We start from the raw sequence: 17,955 nt of genomic DNA on the forward strand, positions 1-17,955 counted from the left end.
CTCTGTAACAAATTAATTCCGTTCTCTAGGTCTTTCACCTAGGATTCTCCTTTACCCCTAAGCAATAAGTCTGCAGAAAATATATTTGTTTATCTATTTTCTCTATTTTAATATTAGAAACAAACATTCTTAAGGGTCTGTTTTTTCTCCTGTATAAAGCAATCACAGAAACCCACAGAGTGTAATGGAAATGAGATCATTCTTTAGGAATTTAGAAAAGACAATAAGTGTAATCAAATTACTTTTTTAAGAACTATGGAAACTGTAAACCTGCTTCTGACACAGCAGTAATATGAGGTTGATCCTCAGGCCCTCTTAACAACTCACACATGAGTAGCTTGAGCAAAGTCAGCAGGATGACCCGTCTCCTTAAAAGTTGCGTCTACTGAAAAATGTATTTGGGGTTTGATAATCCCTTCAGTGATGTTTTCAATAATGTTTGTGTCCAGCACTCCAATTTTAGAAAAAAGCCAAGAGAAATCTGGAGATGAAGCAAGCCAACATTTTTTTTGATTCTAAAAAAAAAAAGTGGTTTAAACATTTCAAAAGTGAACAAAAAGGAAATAACATCTCTCTGGTTTTTAGCCAATTCCAGTATTGCCCAGAGACCTTAACCAAGGAGCAGTACCATGCTGTGGCAGCATATGCTCATATTTGTAACAAACTTAAAAAGCTCATAATGTTATTATTGTAATTTACACAGGAAATTTCTCCTAAAAATAGGCCAGATGTCCCAGTGTGACGTTTCTTTCCACCTCCCTTGTTATAACGAGTATTTTTTGACTTAGCATGGTCATGTCGTGTTAGGACCACTCTCCTGAAACATGGTTGAGCCACAACCCCATCAGTGTTTTGGAAAGCCATGCAGCATTTTCAAGGCCCATCAGTAACCTTTAAGGAATGCTTCTCTCAGAACACGGGGTGCCCAGGAGAAAATCAGAATAATGCTACAAGGACTGAATAATGTTAAAGCAAAGCTGATAATAGAGAAATGACTGGCACAGGATGCCTCAAGCTTCCTTGTCTCCCCTTTGAGTATCATGCAGCAGGGACATGGGGTCATCTGTCCTTCAATGTCAATTATTTCTCTCCATTCAGCATCCCCTGCATTGTCCCATGCCCAAGCCTAATTTACAAAACTGCAAACATGCAAAGCATCAGGGCAACTTAACTCCTTTAATCCCCTCCATACGGTATATTTTCTTGCCTTTTGTGTTAGACAAACCTTTTTTTCTCCCTCAAAGATAAACAAACACTTGCATGACGCCAGGCAATTTTGGATGGAGAGGGGTGTGGAGAAAGCCTGATATCGATGCAAACTGCTGGCCAAGGTGGCTTCATTCAGCTGCCTGCTTAGTTTGAATAACAATATCTTCTCAGTCATGGGGTTTTCCCTCCCCTTCTCCCCCCTTTTCTCCCCCATGCAGGCCTGAGCAAAAGGCTGTGTGAATTCAGGAGCCTGCTTGTGAATGAGCTGGCATCTGATACGTATTTACTGACGTTAATTTTGGATGTAATGCACCCCTGCCACTTCCCCACAGTTTGCCCTTAAAGGCTTTCTGACGGGCACAAAAGCAGAGGGTCAAAAGTAAGTTGACCCCTGCCAGAATGTACAATTATTGGAAAGAGGCGGTACACCAGCAGCTGTCGAAACCCCACCGGCGCGGCGAAGTGCTTCCAAAAGTCGGAGGATGACTAATTCGCTCGAGCTCTCCCCTCCGCCCTGCAAGAGCCGGCTACTTTCTGCAGGAAGAATTATGGCCCTCCCGAGCAGCTGCAATAATTGTCTTCCCATTGTCCCCCAGCCCTCCCTCCGCCACCCCCTACAAGTGCCCATTGTCGGCGCGGAGTCAAGTGATTATATGCTTGGGCTGATGCTGTTTGCACCCAGCTGCCTGACTGCTGACACACGAGCACCGAGAGGGGGGACCCGCGTCTGCGAGACGGGACTTCGACATACCAGACCTTTTACATAAGTCAAACAGGAACAAATGACTCTTTATCAGCCCCTTCTCCCTTTGAAGTGGCGGCTGCTTATAGGCCCTTACAGCTTTTCCTCCTTAGCCCAAGCAAACATCCTCCTTTTGATATGCTACATGCTCATTATCTCTGCCCCATTTAATGATTTTTGATTGAAGGGTGGCAGCGCAGTTGCCAAGAGGGTAGTTAAAGAGGCTCCACGCAGTCAGGACGACAAGAAAGGCTTTCCTTGTGTAGCAGCCTAAATTTGGAGTTTCTTAACAGTGTGTTCTTGTTCTTAGCAGCAGATAAGGGCTGAGCGTGAAATTCTTAATTAAGCAGTAAATAGAGAGTGGGGTGTCAGCAGATGCAGCCTGTAGCCATGGAGACCAAGTCAGATGAAGGAGGTAGCTGAGACTCAACGCCGGCCCCAGGCTTGGGCATGACTGACAGCTGAAGAATCCGACAAAGCTTGTAAATGGGATTAATTAGTTGGCTAATTATTTCATATAGTTAAATGTAAATAAAAAATAAAAAAACAGCTTGCAGAGTTAGGCGGGAACACGTTCTGAAGGCCAGATCTTCAAGCATTGTCCTCTCTGGGGCTGTGGGTGGACTGGTGGGTTTTTAAGGCCAGAAGGGACTATTGTGGCAGCTTCCTCTGACCTCCTACAGAGCATGAATCTCGCCTCATGAGGTTTCTAATAGCTTCTCGTAGAGCTGGAGCATATTTCTCTGAAAAGATGGCCAAGCATCATCTAAGGACTCTGAGTGATGGAAAGTTCACCACATGCCATGAGTCTGCTCTGATGGCTAATTGTCCTTACCCTCTCAGCCTGCACAGCGGAGACTAGGAGAGAAATTAAAAGGCACACCAGGGCTAGGAATCCGCTTGCTTTGTTTCAGAGTTTTACCCTACCAACAGCATTAGATATTAGGTACCTGACACTGAATTATTGATCTCACTGCTATAAAAGTCCTTGCTGAAAATGTTCACAGCATAAATTATACATGTTAGGTGTTTTCATAAATTTCCCCTCATGTACTTTGGATGATTGTTTCTCTCTGTATTAAAACAAGAAACAACAACAAGCTCTTCATACAATAAAAATCATGATGAAAGGAAGGTCAAGAAAGTATCTATGATGCAAGAGTGACATAGGCCAGCCAGATCACTTTGTCCCATTCTTCCCAAGACTGTCATCTCCTCTATTTTCAACAGCAAGAGGCCAAGATTTAGGTGTCCTCTTCTGAGCTTCCCCATGCTGCCCTATTAATGGAAGTGCAATTCAGGATATGCAAACTGAAAAACTATCAACTTTTCTATTTGAAAGAACAAATTTACACTGTTAGTAAACTGAAATAATAAAACCATATTTCTTATTTCAGTAGATACCTGGCATGGTCTTAGGCAAGGCTTAAACTCAAGAGCAAGGTTTATACTAGCCAATCCATATCTACTATATCTAAACAGGACCAGGACGTGGAACTAAGAGTTGGACTCCAATAATCTACACGGCTATTTTGCTGGCCAAGTTCCTGGCACGGCTTTGGCCCAGACTAATGCAGTCTCCCAGATGGTGACCATTATGATCTGGAAGTCAGCACAGGACAGGGATCTTTTCTAATTTGAAGCCTGGGTGTATCCAGCCTGTTTTGAGAGATAAAACGTTAAGCTGTGTGGACACAAGCTGTGCAATGTTAGTTGGCCGCAGGACCAGAGACGGATGCAGCAACTGTGACCCTCAGACTGAGGTTAGGGTACGGGTTTCCCCATTTCTCCTCAAATGTACACCGGATGATTTTCATTGCTGTCAGACTAAGCTCAGAGGATTGCTTGCCCTCATTCCAGCTGTGTTTTCATCTCCACTGACCCACTGATTATTCTAGTTGCTCATTCCTAATCAGATCCTACATGAGAAAGCCGTTTGTATGCCATCTCATCAGTGCAAATTCATTAAAACTAATGGATTAGATTAGTGATAAAATTTTCTGTTATTGTGAAAATCAGCATCTTTGTACTTTAGCTTCCCTGTATGATAGTCATCAAGGATAAGCTATGCTTCTCAAAGGCACTGAAATGTTTTTGTGATTCCTGGTTCTACTCTTATTGATAATGACAACAATCTTTACCTTACCTTTTACATATAGAACTTAGACCCTTATAAAAGCATTTGCTTGAGAACAGGAATTGCGGAATATGTCCCAAAAGTAAGAGAATAAACTTGAATAAATATCAGTAAATATCTGATTTTCTTCAAAAAATTACAACCACACCTCATGATCTAGTGTGCAAAGCCAACATACTCAAAAAGTAAAGATCTATGATGCCTTTGAAAGTTTACAGTCACCGGAAAAATTCTCACCCAGTAATCCTACTGCCTTTAGTAGGCTCAGCCTGGATAGTTTGCACATTATTTATTGATGATATATGTGATATGGGACCAGCTGACAACAGAGATCATTAGTGGAATTTAATGTCTTTTCCTCTCCAAACCACCAATTCAAATTCAACAGATGTCGCATCACCCACTATTTGTGATACATTCCTTTTGTTGATAGATCAGGCATCAGATAGACAAGATAGAGATGGACCTGATGTGCATGCATTTACCTATTTGACTGATATTTTTGAAGGATCTTTTACTTATTGAAAGGCCATTGAAAGATGGCCTTGTGTCTAAGGCCTTATGGAGTTTGGGGGTTTAAATTAAAAAAACATCAGCTCTGTCACCATTCTTGAACAAAAAGGTACATCACATCCCTCGTATTGCACTTACCCAAATAGGTCAGCTTCCTCAGTCTGCTGTCCAGATACCAATCACAGCTCCTATGGTGTCCGTACGAAGGCAGCGACTGGAGTGGCTGTCCAGTCCTTGTCCCACATGACACCACAACCTCAGGATGGGCAGGAAGATCCTTGTGTTCCACCAGCAAATAACTCCCAGTCACGAAGTTGCTAAATGTCGCTGAATACTAGAGAAGAATGAACCAAACTAAACATGCCTGTGTCTGTGATTAGAGCCCATAGAGTGCAGTATAAAGGGATAAAGAGGATGGTACGCTCCTCATGTGCAACCTGCTCTTTTGCAAAATGTGTATTGGAAACATGGAAGAGAGATGTAAAACTAAGCAGAAGGTGATGGTGAGTGCAGACAAAATCAACTCCCCTTATCACCTTTAAAAGGTGCAGAGGAACAGTGTTTTCTGAAAACCATGCTTCAGTACGTCTTAAGGTAGCAAAAATTTTGTTGATTCCTAAGCACCAGAGTGAACTTTCATCTAAGATGTCCAAAACCATCGTCCTGCCCAAGTTACTACTCAGAGATTCAGGGACAAGGTCATCACATCTAAGTCCAGCCTGTAAATACATAGAGATATTCTCAGTGCACTTAACACTTTTTTCCTCCCTCTGCTCACCCAGAAAGATGAAAACATGATTGTCTCTTCCAAACACAATTTTGAAATTGTGAAAAATTTCCATGTTACCTGGAACTGTTTGCTGACCAAAGGGTTGTCAAATGTCAACACGTAAGTCTCTTTATCCAAGAGAAGAACCATCCAGCCATACAGGTTTGATAAAGTATCAGGGACATAATTGACTGTTGTTGTCTTATTCCTACTGTCAGTCACAGATAAATTATAGGGAATGTCTGGAGCCTTTTTTCTGGAGGAAAAAAAAATAATCACATTTTTTCACTGAGCTCTGTCATTTTGCAACATGTACAGTAGTGTGTTTATTTGAATTACAGTAGTATATGCTGGCTCTCTGAATGTGACTTCATTTGTGTAGTTCTTTACAAATACAGTAAGAAAGGATCTCTGCCTGAAGTGCTGTAACAAGAGAAAGAGAGAAACAAAGGGTGGAGGAATAAAGGCACAGAGGAGCAAAGCTTGTGGTAAAGCAAAGCAGTGGCAACAGCCGGGGTACAAACTCCTACACGGTCAGAGTATTTCCCCATCCGCCAGACTCACGAGTCTCAGATTCAACTTTTAGGATCTTCATCTTCACGAAATTTGATACTGTTTTCTGATTACTCAGTCACATTTGAGTCATCAAGTTTCATCAAGGCTGAAAGTGGAAAAACCCTGTGTAATTCAAAAAGCTGCTCTGTGCCCAGGCCAGGATGACATACAAAGCTGGGGCTGCTGCAGATTGATGAAAGCCTTCAAAAACGGGTGGACTTTCAGTACAGTAGTTCCTCTTAGCACCTAAATCAGAACTTAAAATCTTTTCCACTAGAACTTTGCACTCCTAATTTCTGTCCAATCTAGTCAGAGAAAAAAAAACCTCACTGAACAAATTAACAGTATTAATGATATCATGAGTGGGCATAAACCCTTTAGATTTAAGGCCTTTGGAGATCTTTCTCTGCTGAAAATAAGAAATAACACATTGAGGCTGGGATGGGTATAACCATCCACGTTGACTTCCTCTCCAGGGACAGGCTCTGTCCTTTTCCTGTACATAGATTTTTTCAAATTGTGCTAAAATGTTCTTGATTATTTGGGTGTTTGGCCAGAATAATCTTGTACTGCTATGATTGCCAGTCTCACCAAGATGGAAGGCTGTGTAAGGTAAAGTCCAGAGGTACAGAATACCCTGTATTCAAGAACTGCTTTGGTCAAAGCAACAAACTATATGAAGGAAAAGATAAAGCTGAAATACTGCTAACCCTTCCAATGCTCATTAAACATCCATTGTCTCTTCATGCCTGATTGATCAGGAACACCTGATCATAAGCTGCTTCTTCAAAACAAAGATCTTTCCTCCAGTCCTCAGCATTTTGCATTCCTACAACAGCACTTGAAACTGATGGAAAAAATACTCTGGTTAGCTACACTGTGTTGCCTCTACACAACTGGAACACGACTGAGAAGTTGTCCTCTTCTTCTAGAGGCAGCAATGAACATCAGGCTCCTGCAGAGGATGTCAGATGTGAGGTGGGCTAAAATGTTCTCTGGAGCTGATGCTTCTCCATGACTTGAATGAATTTGGGTGACAAGATTTCCACATTAGAAATTACATTTTGATATCAAAAGTCAGGAAGAACAAATCCTAGCCTAAGAACCTTTTCCCTGTCCCCTTACTGCACACACATGCACAGACTGCCTAATCTGGTCTGAGAATTTAATGCATCTCATTGTGGCATTCTTCTCTGCAGCAACTGCCAGAGATTATTCCTCACCCTGAGCATGGTCTCGGTTGGCTTGCAAAGGGATTGGCACAGGGTTGTCTACACCACTAGAGATACAGGAGAATCTCTCATGGAAGTATACAAAATTCTAGCAAGGGTCTTACCCCATCACCACCAGCATCTCCCATCGTTGGTCTTGCCACCACTAGATGCGCTTATAAGAAAATTAGGGTTGTGACTACACAACTTCAACTCACAAGTTTTTTTCTGCTTCTTACATTCTTCACATTAGACATAGGGAATTGCGAGGGATACACATCCCAGGACTGCAGATCTGATTCTCAGCTGAGGAGAAGCCTTGCTGGCTTGCCAAGGTACCCCGGGACCATGGTTATGCCATAAAGATAAATACAGCAGATTTATACATGAATCAAGTGCTACTGCAAGTTCAAGACAAGTTGGCAGTTTTGCCTTTAGTCCACTTAGTCAGTTTTGGCATTTGAGCTGACCCTAAGCTTAAAAAAAACACCCTCTTTTAAGAATATCTAAAATGGTATTTCTAGACGTTTGAGTATTACCCTACAACTAGACATCTCAGCATATTACCCAACCCTCCAGATTGGATATGGCTTATTTACTCAAGACAGATAGTGCTAAAACTCATGTTATGCTGCAATCTGCCTGTTTGTATTTGCAATTTTTGGTTATTTTTCCCTTTGCTGCTTTGGAGACAATATATAATTACAATAGCAGTTATCTTGGATGATGGTTGCCTGTGGATTTATTTTTTCCTCTATTAAAATCAGTTCTGGGCTTTTTTTGCCTGTTTGTTTGGTTGTTTGTTTTTTGTTTTTTTTTTTATTCTGGTAGCTGTCACATTAACAAAGGATATTGTGGTTACCCAGAAAAATTCAGCTGAGAAATAACGGTGTGGAACAGGAGAAGTGTGAATCAGCAAAGAATCACTCAACCAGAAGATATTGGCAGACCAATGAAACTGACTGGAAGGAGTTTATAAGGCTTAAACAGCTTTTGTACTACTAATAAACCTCCTCTTATAGGCATTAACTGGACCAGGATATTAGGCTGCTAATTAAGCAAGTAAATGACAACAAGCACATTATTGCCACAGTTATCAGCACCTGCACAGGTATTCAGGAAAACATTTCTAGCAGCAGAAGCACACCACACATAATGTGGTGCAACGTTAAACTCTCTTGTACATCAGAAATTGCCTTATTGAGTTACAAAGGTGCACAACATCACAGCAAGAGCTGGAGACTCAGACCCATCCTCTGTGCAATGTAAAGCCACATGGTTTTTCCCTTTACTCCATTTTAGTCTTCATCGCTGGAGAAGTCTGAGGAGACAGCTTGAATCACTTTTCTCAGGGACTTCTCCCTGGTACTTCCAAGAATTTTTAAAGACAGAGAAAAAATCCTGGAAGGGGTAAACCTGCTGGGATACAGGGAGGGATACACATCACCTGACTGATCTGTCAATTAGGTGGCAATCCACAGTAGCCATGTAGATTCACTAGCTAGTGGTTTGAGCGTTAATCCAACTGTGTTGGACACCAATCATGACAAGAGGTTATAAAGGCACCCCAAATAAATATCTTAAACTAGCCAGCTAACTTCCAGATATCTACAGTTAAGTGAAATACATCTTTCCCCGTATGCCTACTTACAACAGAAAAGTCCTTTCTCCCTAGACTTCAAAGCTAGGATAGACTTTTGAGTGCTTCAGACAGTACCAACTTTGTTTTTCAGTTAATTGTTTTCAGTCTTTGGGATAGACAGACAGGGAGCCTTCACTGCAGAATCTTTGGTTTGAAAATGCCATTTTTTTTTATGCCAGAAAGCCTTTCTGAGGAAGAAGGCTTTGTATGATTTCATACCATGATAGTCTATCTTCCCTGACTTTCACCTGAAATTTCATTCATGACCCAGGAAGGAAAAGGAGCAGGAGATATCTTGCCATCTGAAATCTCTGGGTTTCCCTTGACCTCGAATGCTGTGTCCTTGCCTTTCACATGCCTTGGTCAAGGTGTTGCCACCCACAAACACATACCTGTCTCCTGTTAGAGTGCCAGCGCACGGAAAGAAATATTTGGGGAATCACAGAATGATAAGGGTCGGAAGGCACCTCTGGAGATCATCCAGTCCAACCCCCTGCCAAAGTAGGGCCACCTAGAGCAAGTCGCACAGGACTGCATCCAGGCTGGTTTTGAATATCTCCAGGGAAGGAGACTCCACAACCTCCCTGGGCAGCCTGTCCCAGTGCTCTGCCACCCTCAGAGTAAGGAAGTTTTTCCTCATGATGAGGCAGAACTCCCTGTGCTCCAGTTTGTGCCCGTTGCCCCTTGTCCTGTCACTGGGCACCACTGAGAAGAGCCTGGCCTCATCCTCTTGACACCCACCCTGTAGATATTTATAAGCATTCATAAGGTCCTTTCTCAGTCTTCTCTTCTCCAGGCTAAAGAGCCCCAGGTCTCTCAGCCTCTCCTCGTAAGAGAGATGCTCCAGTCCCCTCATCATCTTCGTAGCACTCTCCTTGACTCTCTCCAGTAGCTCCCTGTCCCTCTTGAACCGGAGAGCCCAGAACTGGACACAGTACTCCAGATGTGGCCTCACCAGGGTGGAGTAGAGGGGAAGAATAACCTCCCTCGACCTGCTGGCCACACTCTTCCAAATGCACCCCAGGATGCCATCGTCCTTCTTGGCCACAAGGGCACATTGGTGGCTTATGGTCAACCTGTTGTCTACCACAACTCCCAGCCCCTTCTCCACAGAGCTGCTCTCCAGCAGGTCACCCCCCAGCCTGTACTGGTGCATGGGGTTGTCCCTCCCCAGGTGCAGGACCCTACATTTGCCCTTGTTGAACTTCATCAGGTTCCTCCCCGCCCAGTCCTCCAGCCTGTCCGGGTCTCACTGAATGGCAGCACAGCCTTCTGGCGTGTCAGCCACTCCTCCCAGTTTGGTACCACCAGCAAACTGGCTGAGGGTGCACTCTGTCCCCTCATCCAGGTCACTGAATATGTTGAATAGACTGGACCCAGTACTGACCCCTGGGGAACAGCGCTAGTCACAGGTCTCCAACTAGACTCAGCACCCCTGATCACAACCCTCTGAGCTCTGTCCTTCAGCCAGTTCTCAACCCACCTCACTGTCCACTCATCTATCCCACGCTTCCTAAGCTTACCTATGAGGATGTGGTGGAAGACAGTGTCCAAAGCTTTGATAAAGTCAAGGTAGACAACATCCACTGCTCTCCCCGCGTCCACCCAGCCAGTCATGCCATCATAGAAGTCTATCAGGTTGGTCTGGCCTGATTTCCCCTTGGTGAATCCATGCTGACTACTCCTGATAATCCTCTTTTCCTCAACCTGTTCAGAGATAACAGCCAGAATGAGCTGTTCCACCACCTTTCCAGGGGTGAAGGTGAGGCTGAGTGGTCTGTAGTTACCCAGATCCTCCTTTTCACTCTTTTTAAAGATTGGGGTGACATTGGCTTTTCTCCAGTCCTCAAGTACCTCTCCTGTCCTCCATGACCTGTCAAAGATGACGGAGAGCAGCTTAGCAATAACATTTGCCAGCTCCCTCCGCACTCTCGGGTGCATCTCATTGGGGCCCATGGAACCTGAAAAACTTTGCAGCTCATTGCATAGAAGTTAACTGGTACAAGACAATGAGCTTGAGACCACATTCCCCTTGAAAAGATGTCAGTGTGCTTGTTTTTTTCACCTACATGCCAAACAGACACCAAAATGGAAGTACACTACTAATGGAATTACCAGCCACAATTAGCACCATTTCCATTTGCCCTAAATAGCCAGTGATTTCACTGTGCCCTAAATAGCCACCAATCTACCTCTTCTTAATGTTAATGAAGCAGAGTAGCGCTTGCACACACGAGTATTTCTAATTCAGAGGATCCGAGGGAGCCTGCACGCATCATTAACACGGAGAGCTTCATTATCAGAGGAAAGAGCCTTCCCCTGAACTTCCCCTGGCTTTATTTGAAAGAAACTAGGAGGCAATGGTCTTAATGCAAAATTAACCCTCACTTTAAACTGCTGGAAACCTTTACAAACTGTAAGAGGAAAAAAAAGGATGACTCATTGAAAAGGCTGTATTTTTATATTGAAACAGGTTTCAATTAAGGAGCAATTTGCTTTAAAAATATGGCAGGATTACTCGATAGGACTTTACAGTTTGAGCCACAATTTGCCAATTGTGGTTGTATAAACTGTTACATAATTTAGCTCAAGTGCATTCTGCGGAACTGCTCAACATAGATGGGCCACAAAGGATTTGTTAAACCAATCAACAACATAGAGTAAAACAAATATTAACTCTCCTGTTTATGTTTACCATTAACTTACTTATCCTAAGGGTCCATATCTGCATGTATGAAAGCAGGCGCTGTGTTTAGCTCTAAAGACTTTCTGCTTGATACGTTTGTTCAATAATCCATTATCCTTCTTCTGAAACAGGAAACAATATAGCATCGAACTTCAAATGGGACACCAGATGTTTATATCGACAGTCCAATTCATTGTTGGCCAAATGGAGGCTAGTTCCAAATTATGACCATACCAAACACTTTACAGGTTTGATGCTGGGCCCAAAACCAGTTCATTTTCTTTTAATTGCCAAGAATGAAGACATTTCAGCTGTTTTCAGTAAATGTGTGTATCTTTGCTGAGAGACCAAGGGCATGATTCAAATGTGCCTTGTATTATGAACCCTTACTATCAGCAAGTTTTTGTATGCATGGGTCTTTTCAAGATAACTAAAACTTTGCCCCTGATCCTTAGTATCCACTATGTGATAGGCGTTCTGAATTTGAAGTGAAAGAAGAATTGAGATGATCTCCCAGCAGCAGAGAGGGTTGTGACTGACAAGATAAGTTGGCTTCGTTTAAAGTAGCTTTTGAGTTTGCTAGCCCTGGCTTCCTAACTCCTCTCTGCTCTTAAATCAGTTCCACCAGCTCCTATAGCTCATAAGCTGGTGCTTTAAGGAAAACTAAAATCAGATACAAATTCTGAGCTGGAAAGTGGAGGATAAGAAAACAGTTAAAACATCTCTGCAGTGTAAGCATTGCAAAGACCTGCAGAGGACCACTTTGTCACTCCACTGAACCCACACCAGGCAGAGCTCTGAAGCATGCAAAGTGGATCTGAAAATCTGGACACAGGTAGTCTGGACATGTTTTTACTGCACCTCCATTGTCCGCTTGCAGTCCTTTACCAATCAATACGACCTTAGGACTAATAATACATTTGTTGTGACAGTGAGTCCTGGCTGGCCTACTTGGCTTAAAACTATCCAGACCACAAGAAGCACCCAATAGGCTTGCCAGACTTCTCCTTGCAAGCAAAGATAGGGCTAGCAAATGTTGCCTCAATGCTAAATATATCTCCCTGCACCCAGAAGCACCCCAGATAATGGTCAAGCTGAGGGTGAAGGCTTGGGGAAACGTCTTGTATTCTCATAAGGCTGTGCAGGATCTGGCTTTGCTGCCAATACCCCATGCCGCAGGATAAATGGAAAGGGGTCCTCCACTGGCAACCAAATTCCTCTTGGCTGCTTTGGTGGGATGTTAGATGCCAGAAATATAGCACCGTGAGAGCTGAACCTCTGAAGTTTAGCTGATGAGTTGTTTAACTGAACAGTCAACAACCAATGATTTAATATTTGCCTTCCACGTTAGGCCACAGGAGGCCCGAGAGGGCTGGGTTATGAGGCCAAGTGAGCGTGTAAGCTGCCCCATGTGTGAATACAGCCATGTACATGGGAGAATACACAGCCAGAGAGCAACTGAGCATGTACATATTGAGAGAAGAAGTGTGATTGTAAGGGTGTTTCACAGCAGGTGGGTGTTCATCTGAAGACGCCACAGTAAGTAAATATCAAAGGAAAAGCAAAACTAGAGTAACCATTTGAACGCTCCTCAAGACTCAAAGACACGGAGGTAGGGGGTATGCTATTCTTTTCACACTAACCCATCAGCAGCAACTGGGTTTGCAGCAACTGAATGTGTGCACTACAGGAGAGGATATTAGACCCGATTTAAGAATTAAGGCTATAAAGAAGAAAGTTAATCTTTTCCTCTGCAGCAGACTAGAGAAGAGGGAAGCAATAAAAGGCTTGAACTAAAAAACTAGTGCTGAGCGAGTCCCAGGTTTCCACAGCGAGAAGGGGAAAGCAAATGAAAGGGAACAAGAGGCAAACTTCCTTCTGCTGTGCGCAGCTGCGACGTGTTTGGAGTCCCCTTTGCCGCAAGGTGCTGCCTGGCTGCCGATTATTCTAACACTCTCCTCTTGTAAAAATTATGCATAATGTGAAGAAACTTTTAAAGTCACTTAATCATGTTATGACAATTTTTTAATGAAAATTTGTTTTAATATTAATAGAGATTCATATTTTCATGATAATATGGGTAGCAGTGGCATTTGGAGCAGCCGTATCTAGCCTGCAGCCATGCTGTGCTGTGCCATGGCATAAGCTGTTCTTCAGACTACTCAATAACTTTCTCACATATAAATTTATAAAGACTTTTATAAGCTTCAATTACATTTTTAAAAGACATAAAACCCCTCTTTAACGGGTGCTTAAGTGACACATTATTTTAACTTTCAACTGGACTTTGTGAAGAAGGCTTTTGTTACAGCAAGGCAAATTTGGAAATGGATCCTCATTTCCCTAGAAGTTATTGAGTGAAGCTGTTCAGGACAGAGAGTCAAGAAATGCTCAAGATAATTGTTTTCTTTGGGAAAAAAAAAAAAAAAAAGGCTTCTAGGGCTTTTCTCTAACAAAACCTTTTCTTTCCAAAAACATGTTTTAGGGGAAAAAAAGTGCCAATACACTACATGCATTCTTGTAAATTAAACAGCACAAATATAGAATCAACTGCCTACATTGGAACTTAAATAATTAAAATGGTCCTAGACAGGTTTTTACCTTGCGCCACCCAGCCCTATCCCAGACAACTCCCAGGCAGTGGATCTTTCCTAAAAGATAGTGCTGACACAACTTTCCTCATGTTTTGGAGGCTAAGAAGGTTAATAACGTGACCATGGCCAAGCCTTGCCGCTTGCCCTCGGGGTCAGGGAACAAACCTGAGGTTGCTGGGATAGAGGTGTCATACTAGGACGCCCCTCTCAAAATCTGTTACTTGCCTCAGCCTTTGAGATTTTTGGAGCTGGAGTCCATCCCTAAAACTCAGTGGAACCAAAAACCACACCATCTCAAGCCCCTCACGCTTTTTATTGAGGAGCCCAAAGAACGCACTGCTTTAGATCAAGAGAGAGCACAGGAGATGACACTGTTTTACTGCTACTGCCTAAAACCTTCTCCTTGTACAGTGTGACTTCATACCAAAATGAGGATTCTCTTGTGCTATCACTTTGGCCTGATGATCAGCAAATTGGGGTGCAATGCTTAAGCTTGGGCTCAGGGGCTTGTAATCTGGTTTTCACCCCTGGTTTTGATAGCACCCCTGTTTTACTGACTACAGGGATTACCAGTAGTGGTAAATAGAACTCGCAAGATGCAGGTCTGACAGGTTGCATACTCCAGAGCCTGGTAGAGCACAGCAGAAAGATTTCTTCCAGAGCGATTTTTAATTCTTTGCTCATCAGAAACTAAAGAAAGACAAGCAAGAGTACTTTTAAGTTTTTATTGAGATTAGACGAATCCAAGAGACTGCACTTTTTGTTAGGAAATTTTTCCTGTCACCCACCTATCTTTATTCTCTCTGCTCAACCTCTGCCAACTGCTTCTAGTCATGTTTTGTGGTATTAATCCTAAACTATTCCCTTTTTATTGTGAATGTTCTCCAAATACATATAGCCAAAATTTACCTTTTCTCCTTCTTCTTCCATCCCCTCATCCTCTGGTCATGCTGTGGATATTTTATTAATTGATTTTCATTCTTCACCCTTTCCAGCTCCTTTCATTCCCACCCTGTTCCTCTACCAGATCCATTTCGGATCGCTGTCTGTGTGACCGAAGCCTCCCCGACTCACTGAATTTTCTTGGCTGTGTACTGACAGTCTTTCAACTTAACATGATGGTGATGTGGCTGGTAGGAGCTACTCAGGAGAGAGGACCTGGAAGCAGCACAGAGAGGATGCTCATGGTCTCTTGGGTTGTTCTGTTAAGTACATACTCCTCAAGAGGACAAGCTAACAGCTGGCTTCTGCTGCTCGGACTGCCAAGTAGCTTTGATGTAAGTTCACTCCCAGCTCACACAGATGAATAATAAAAGGGGGAAAGAAAGGATGCTTGCTTGAAATAAAAGATTGATTGAGAAGTCATTGATATAACTAACCTAAAACTCCTAAGCAATTTACTGCAAAGACAAAATTTAGGTCAGGGCTCAAACATTTCTAGAGCTAACAGGATTAGTCCAGATTAACTCTTATTTGTATTCACTCCTTAACCACCTTTTGATGCAAGGAGGAACAAGGTGTATTGAGTACATCAGCTATCATGAATTATTAACCTTTACATTGTGACAGTACCCAAAAGGACTCAAATCACACTACAGGCAATGTTGTGAGAAGCTCCATCCACTGACACAGCATTGACCCAAAGATCTGGTGGTCCATACAATCAAAGTAAACACAGACTAGAAAGAGAATTGATTTGCCTAAGACCTCGTGGTTAAGTTGTCCAAAAAGATATCTAGCACAGTTGTATTTTGTCTTCTACTCAGTACCTTTTTTGTTCAATCAGAATGATTCCCAGCTCTTAATTTATTGCAGACTTATGTTTTCATTGTGAGAAATAGTAATCACATGCAAAGCCTGCAAGTCACTGAAAGTCTTATAGTTTTCCCCTTCAAAGAAACATGTGATTATTTTTTTTCCTGTTTGGGAAGGGTTTATTTTCCTTCTACTTCTAAAACATGAGTTATAAGATAGACATGAATTATTAATAGCCCTCTGACCTAGTACTTCAGGATTTCTGCCTATGTACTACTAACCCAAAACAGAAAAAAATGGGTACTGATTCACACTTGTACTTCAAAAATAAAGTGAAAAGTTGAGCAGGGCACTGGGAATGGAAGATAAGCACGGGAAGAAAAGCAGGAGTGGTATTTAGATCACTAAAAGCCTTTGTCACTCCTTTGTTTTTTTATGCTAGGAATATGCAAGTGTCCTCCCTGGGTAGCAGAAGTGCTGGTAGCACTTGGCTGAACAGTATTTCTCCATTGGATCCCTTTAGCTGCCAGCTGCTCAAAGGCAGGAAGAAGTCCAGCTTGGGGAGGCAAGTGCAGCAACAGAAGTGAGCAGGGACAGCACCTGGGAGCTGTACAGCCATCAAAGCTAATGGGAAAGGCCCGTCTGTATCCCAGGACTGGGTTATTACAGAGGTGGGATATGAGGCGGAGCCAGTAGGAGACTGAACTCTCCAAACCCATTTTCTGTCCCTCCATGTCCTAGGTTACAGTGTAAAATGTGCCAAAAGGAAAAAAAAATGTATTCTATCACCATCTTCAGGAGCTGTTGAGACCAGGTGGGGCGGTGCTCCCTGCCTCCCCCCTCTGGACTATCTCCTGTTAATGGCCCATCAAGGAACTGCCTCACGGCTCCCCATCCCATGGTGAGATGCTCCACCCGGGGGGAAGGAGCCAAGCAGTCCATGCCAAATAAAAACTGAGATCTCCAACACCCTAGCAGCCTTCTTCCATTGGATTCCCAGAGGAGTTTTTCCCCCCACTGGAGTTCCAGAGGACAAGAGCTACCTACCTACCACTGGACCTTCCGAGGAAGACCAGACCCTTTTACAAGATCGCTGCTTCAACAGAACTACACCCATCCCTTCAGGAGGACTGCAGCCAGCATCTTATCGGACTGCTACTGCCACCCCAACAGGGTGTCAGGTTGTATTTCTGACTCTGTCAGTGTAAACCAGTGGGTTGTTTGTTTTTTCCTTGCCTTGTGTTATATATATATATATATTAGTAAAGAACTGTTATTCCTATTCCCCATATCTTTGCCTGAAGGCCCGTTAATTTCAGAATTATAATAATTTGGAGGGAAGGGGGTTGCACTTTCCATTTCAAGGGAGGCTCCTGCCTTCCTCCGCAGACACCTGTCTTTCAAACCAAGACACTCCAGAAATGAAAAAAATTCAAAAGTGGCATTCTGTTGTAAACTTGTAGTAGACATGATTTACTGGGGGTCTGAAGAGTTACCAGGAAGGAGGACATGTACTCTAAGATGTTTTTATATCCACACAGACAGACAGACCTTCTCCAACAAAACTGTGTCTCACCCACTCATAGAGCGTGTAAGCACTCAGACACAGACCTGTGGTTACATCTCTTCTGATAAGCTAGCCGTTGCCACCGCCTGTTCTCCAGCCTTGAGGCTAGCTGGCATTGCCAGGCCACATCCATACAATCAAATTCCTTCAGCCTCCAAAACTGCTCTAGTAAAAATGGTTTCTTGGGTTGCATTGGTCTCTAACTTGTGCTCATGAATTGCTTGGGTGTGGGATAGCTGTCCTGGGCCAAAACCATGTCAGGGACCATTATGACTCTTTAACAGTACAAACAGCTGAAACCTGAATACATTTGAAACTAAATCAGAGACACAGACTGCAACTATGTATATATGCCTGTGTACAAATGTGCAAACATTCCCTGGCTTGCAGAAGTCTTATTTTCCAAAAAAGGCGGTGTAGAAGACATACAGAGGAAAATCTTGTAATTCAATTTAGGTTTGAGACACCTAAATACCTACTGATGTTTCAACATGTGTTGAGTGCCTAAGTGCCCATTACCGTCACTGGCATCGCAGTAAGTACGGTCAGTAGAAGCCCAAAGGGAAATTCAGCTG

General features: G+C 43.0%; 1 protein-coding gene across 1 annotated transcript in view; it reads right to left on the minus strand.

Moving 5' to 3' along the window:
* The window catches only part of PKHD1 (PKHD1 ciliary IPT domain containing fibrocystin/polyductin), a 265,896-nt gene that overhangs the window by 111,082 nt on the left and 136,859 nt on the right, over positions 1–17,955 (minus strand). Inside the window, exons 47-48 of the mRNA XM_086461672.1 lie at positions 5,449–5,626; positions 4,740–4,935 (exon numbers count right to left, since the gene is read on the minus strand). Coding sequence (XP_086317798.1) covers positions 4,740–4,935; positions 5,449–5,626 — 374 coding nt within the window. The remainder of the gene's footprint in view (positions 1–4,739; positions 4,936–5,448; positions 5,627–17,955) is intronic.

Source organism: Leptosomus discolor, chromosome 2 (assembly GCF_034619465.1).
Source record: "Leptosomus discolor isolate bLepDis1 chromosome 2, bLepDis1.hap2, whole genome shotgun sequence".
Taxonomy (NCBI): Eukaryota; Metazoa; Chordata; class Aves; order Leptosomiformes; family Leptosomidae; genus Leptosomus; species Leptosomus discolor.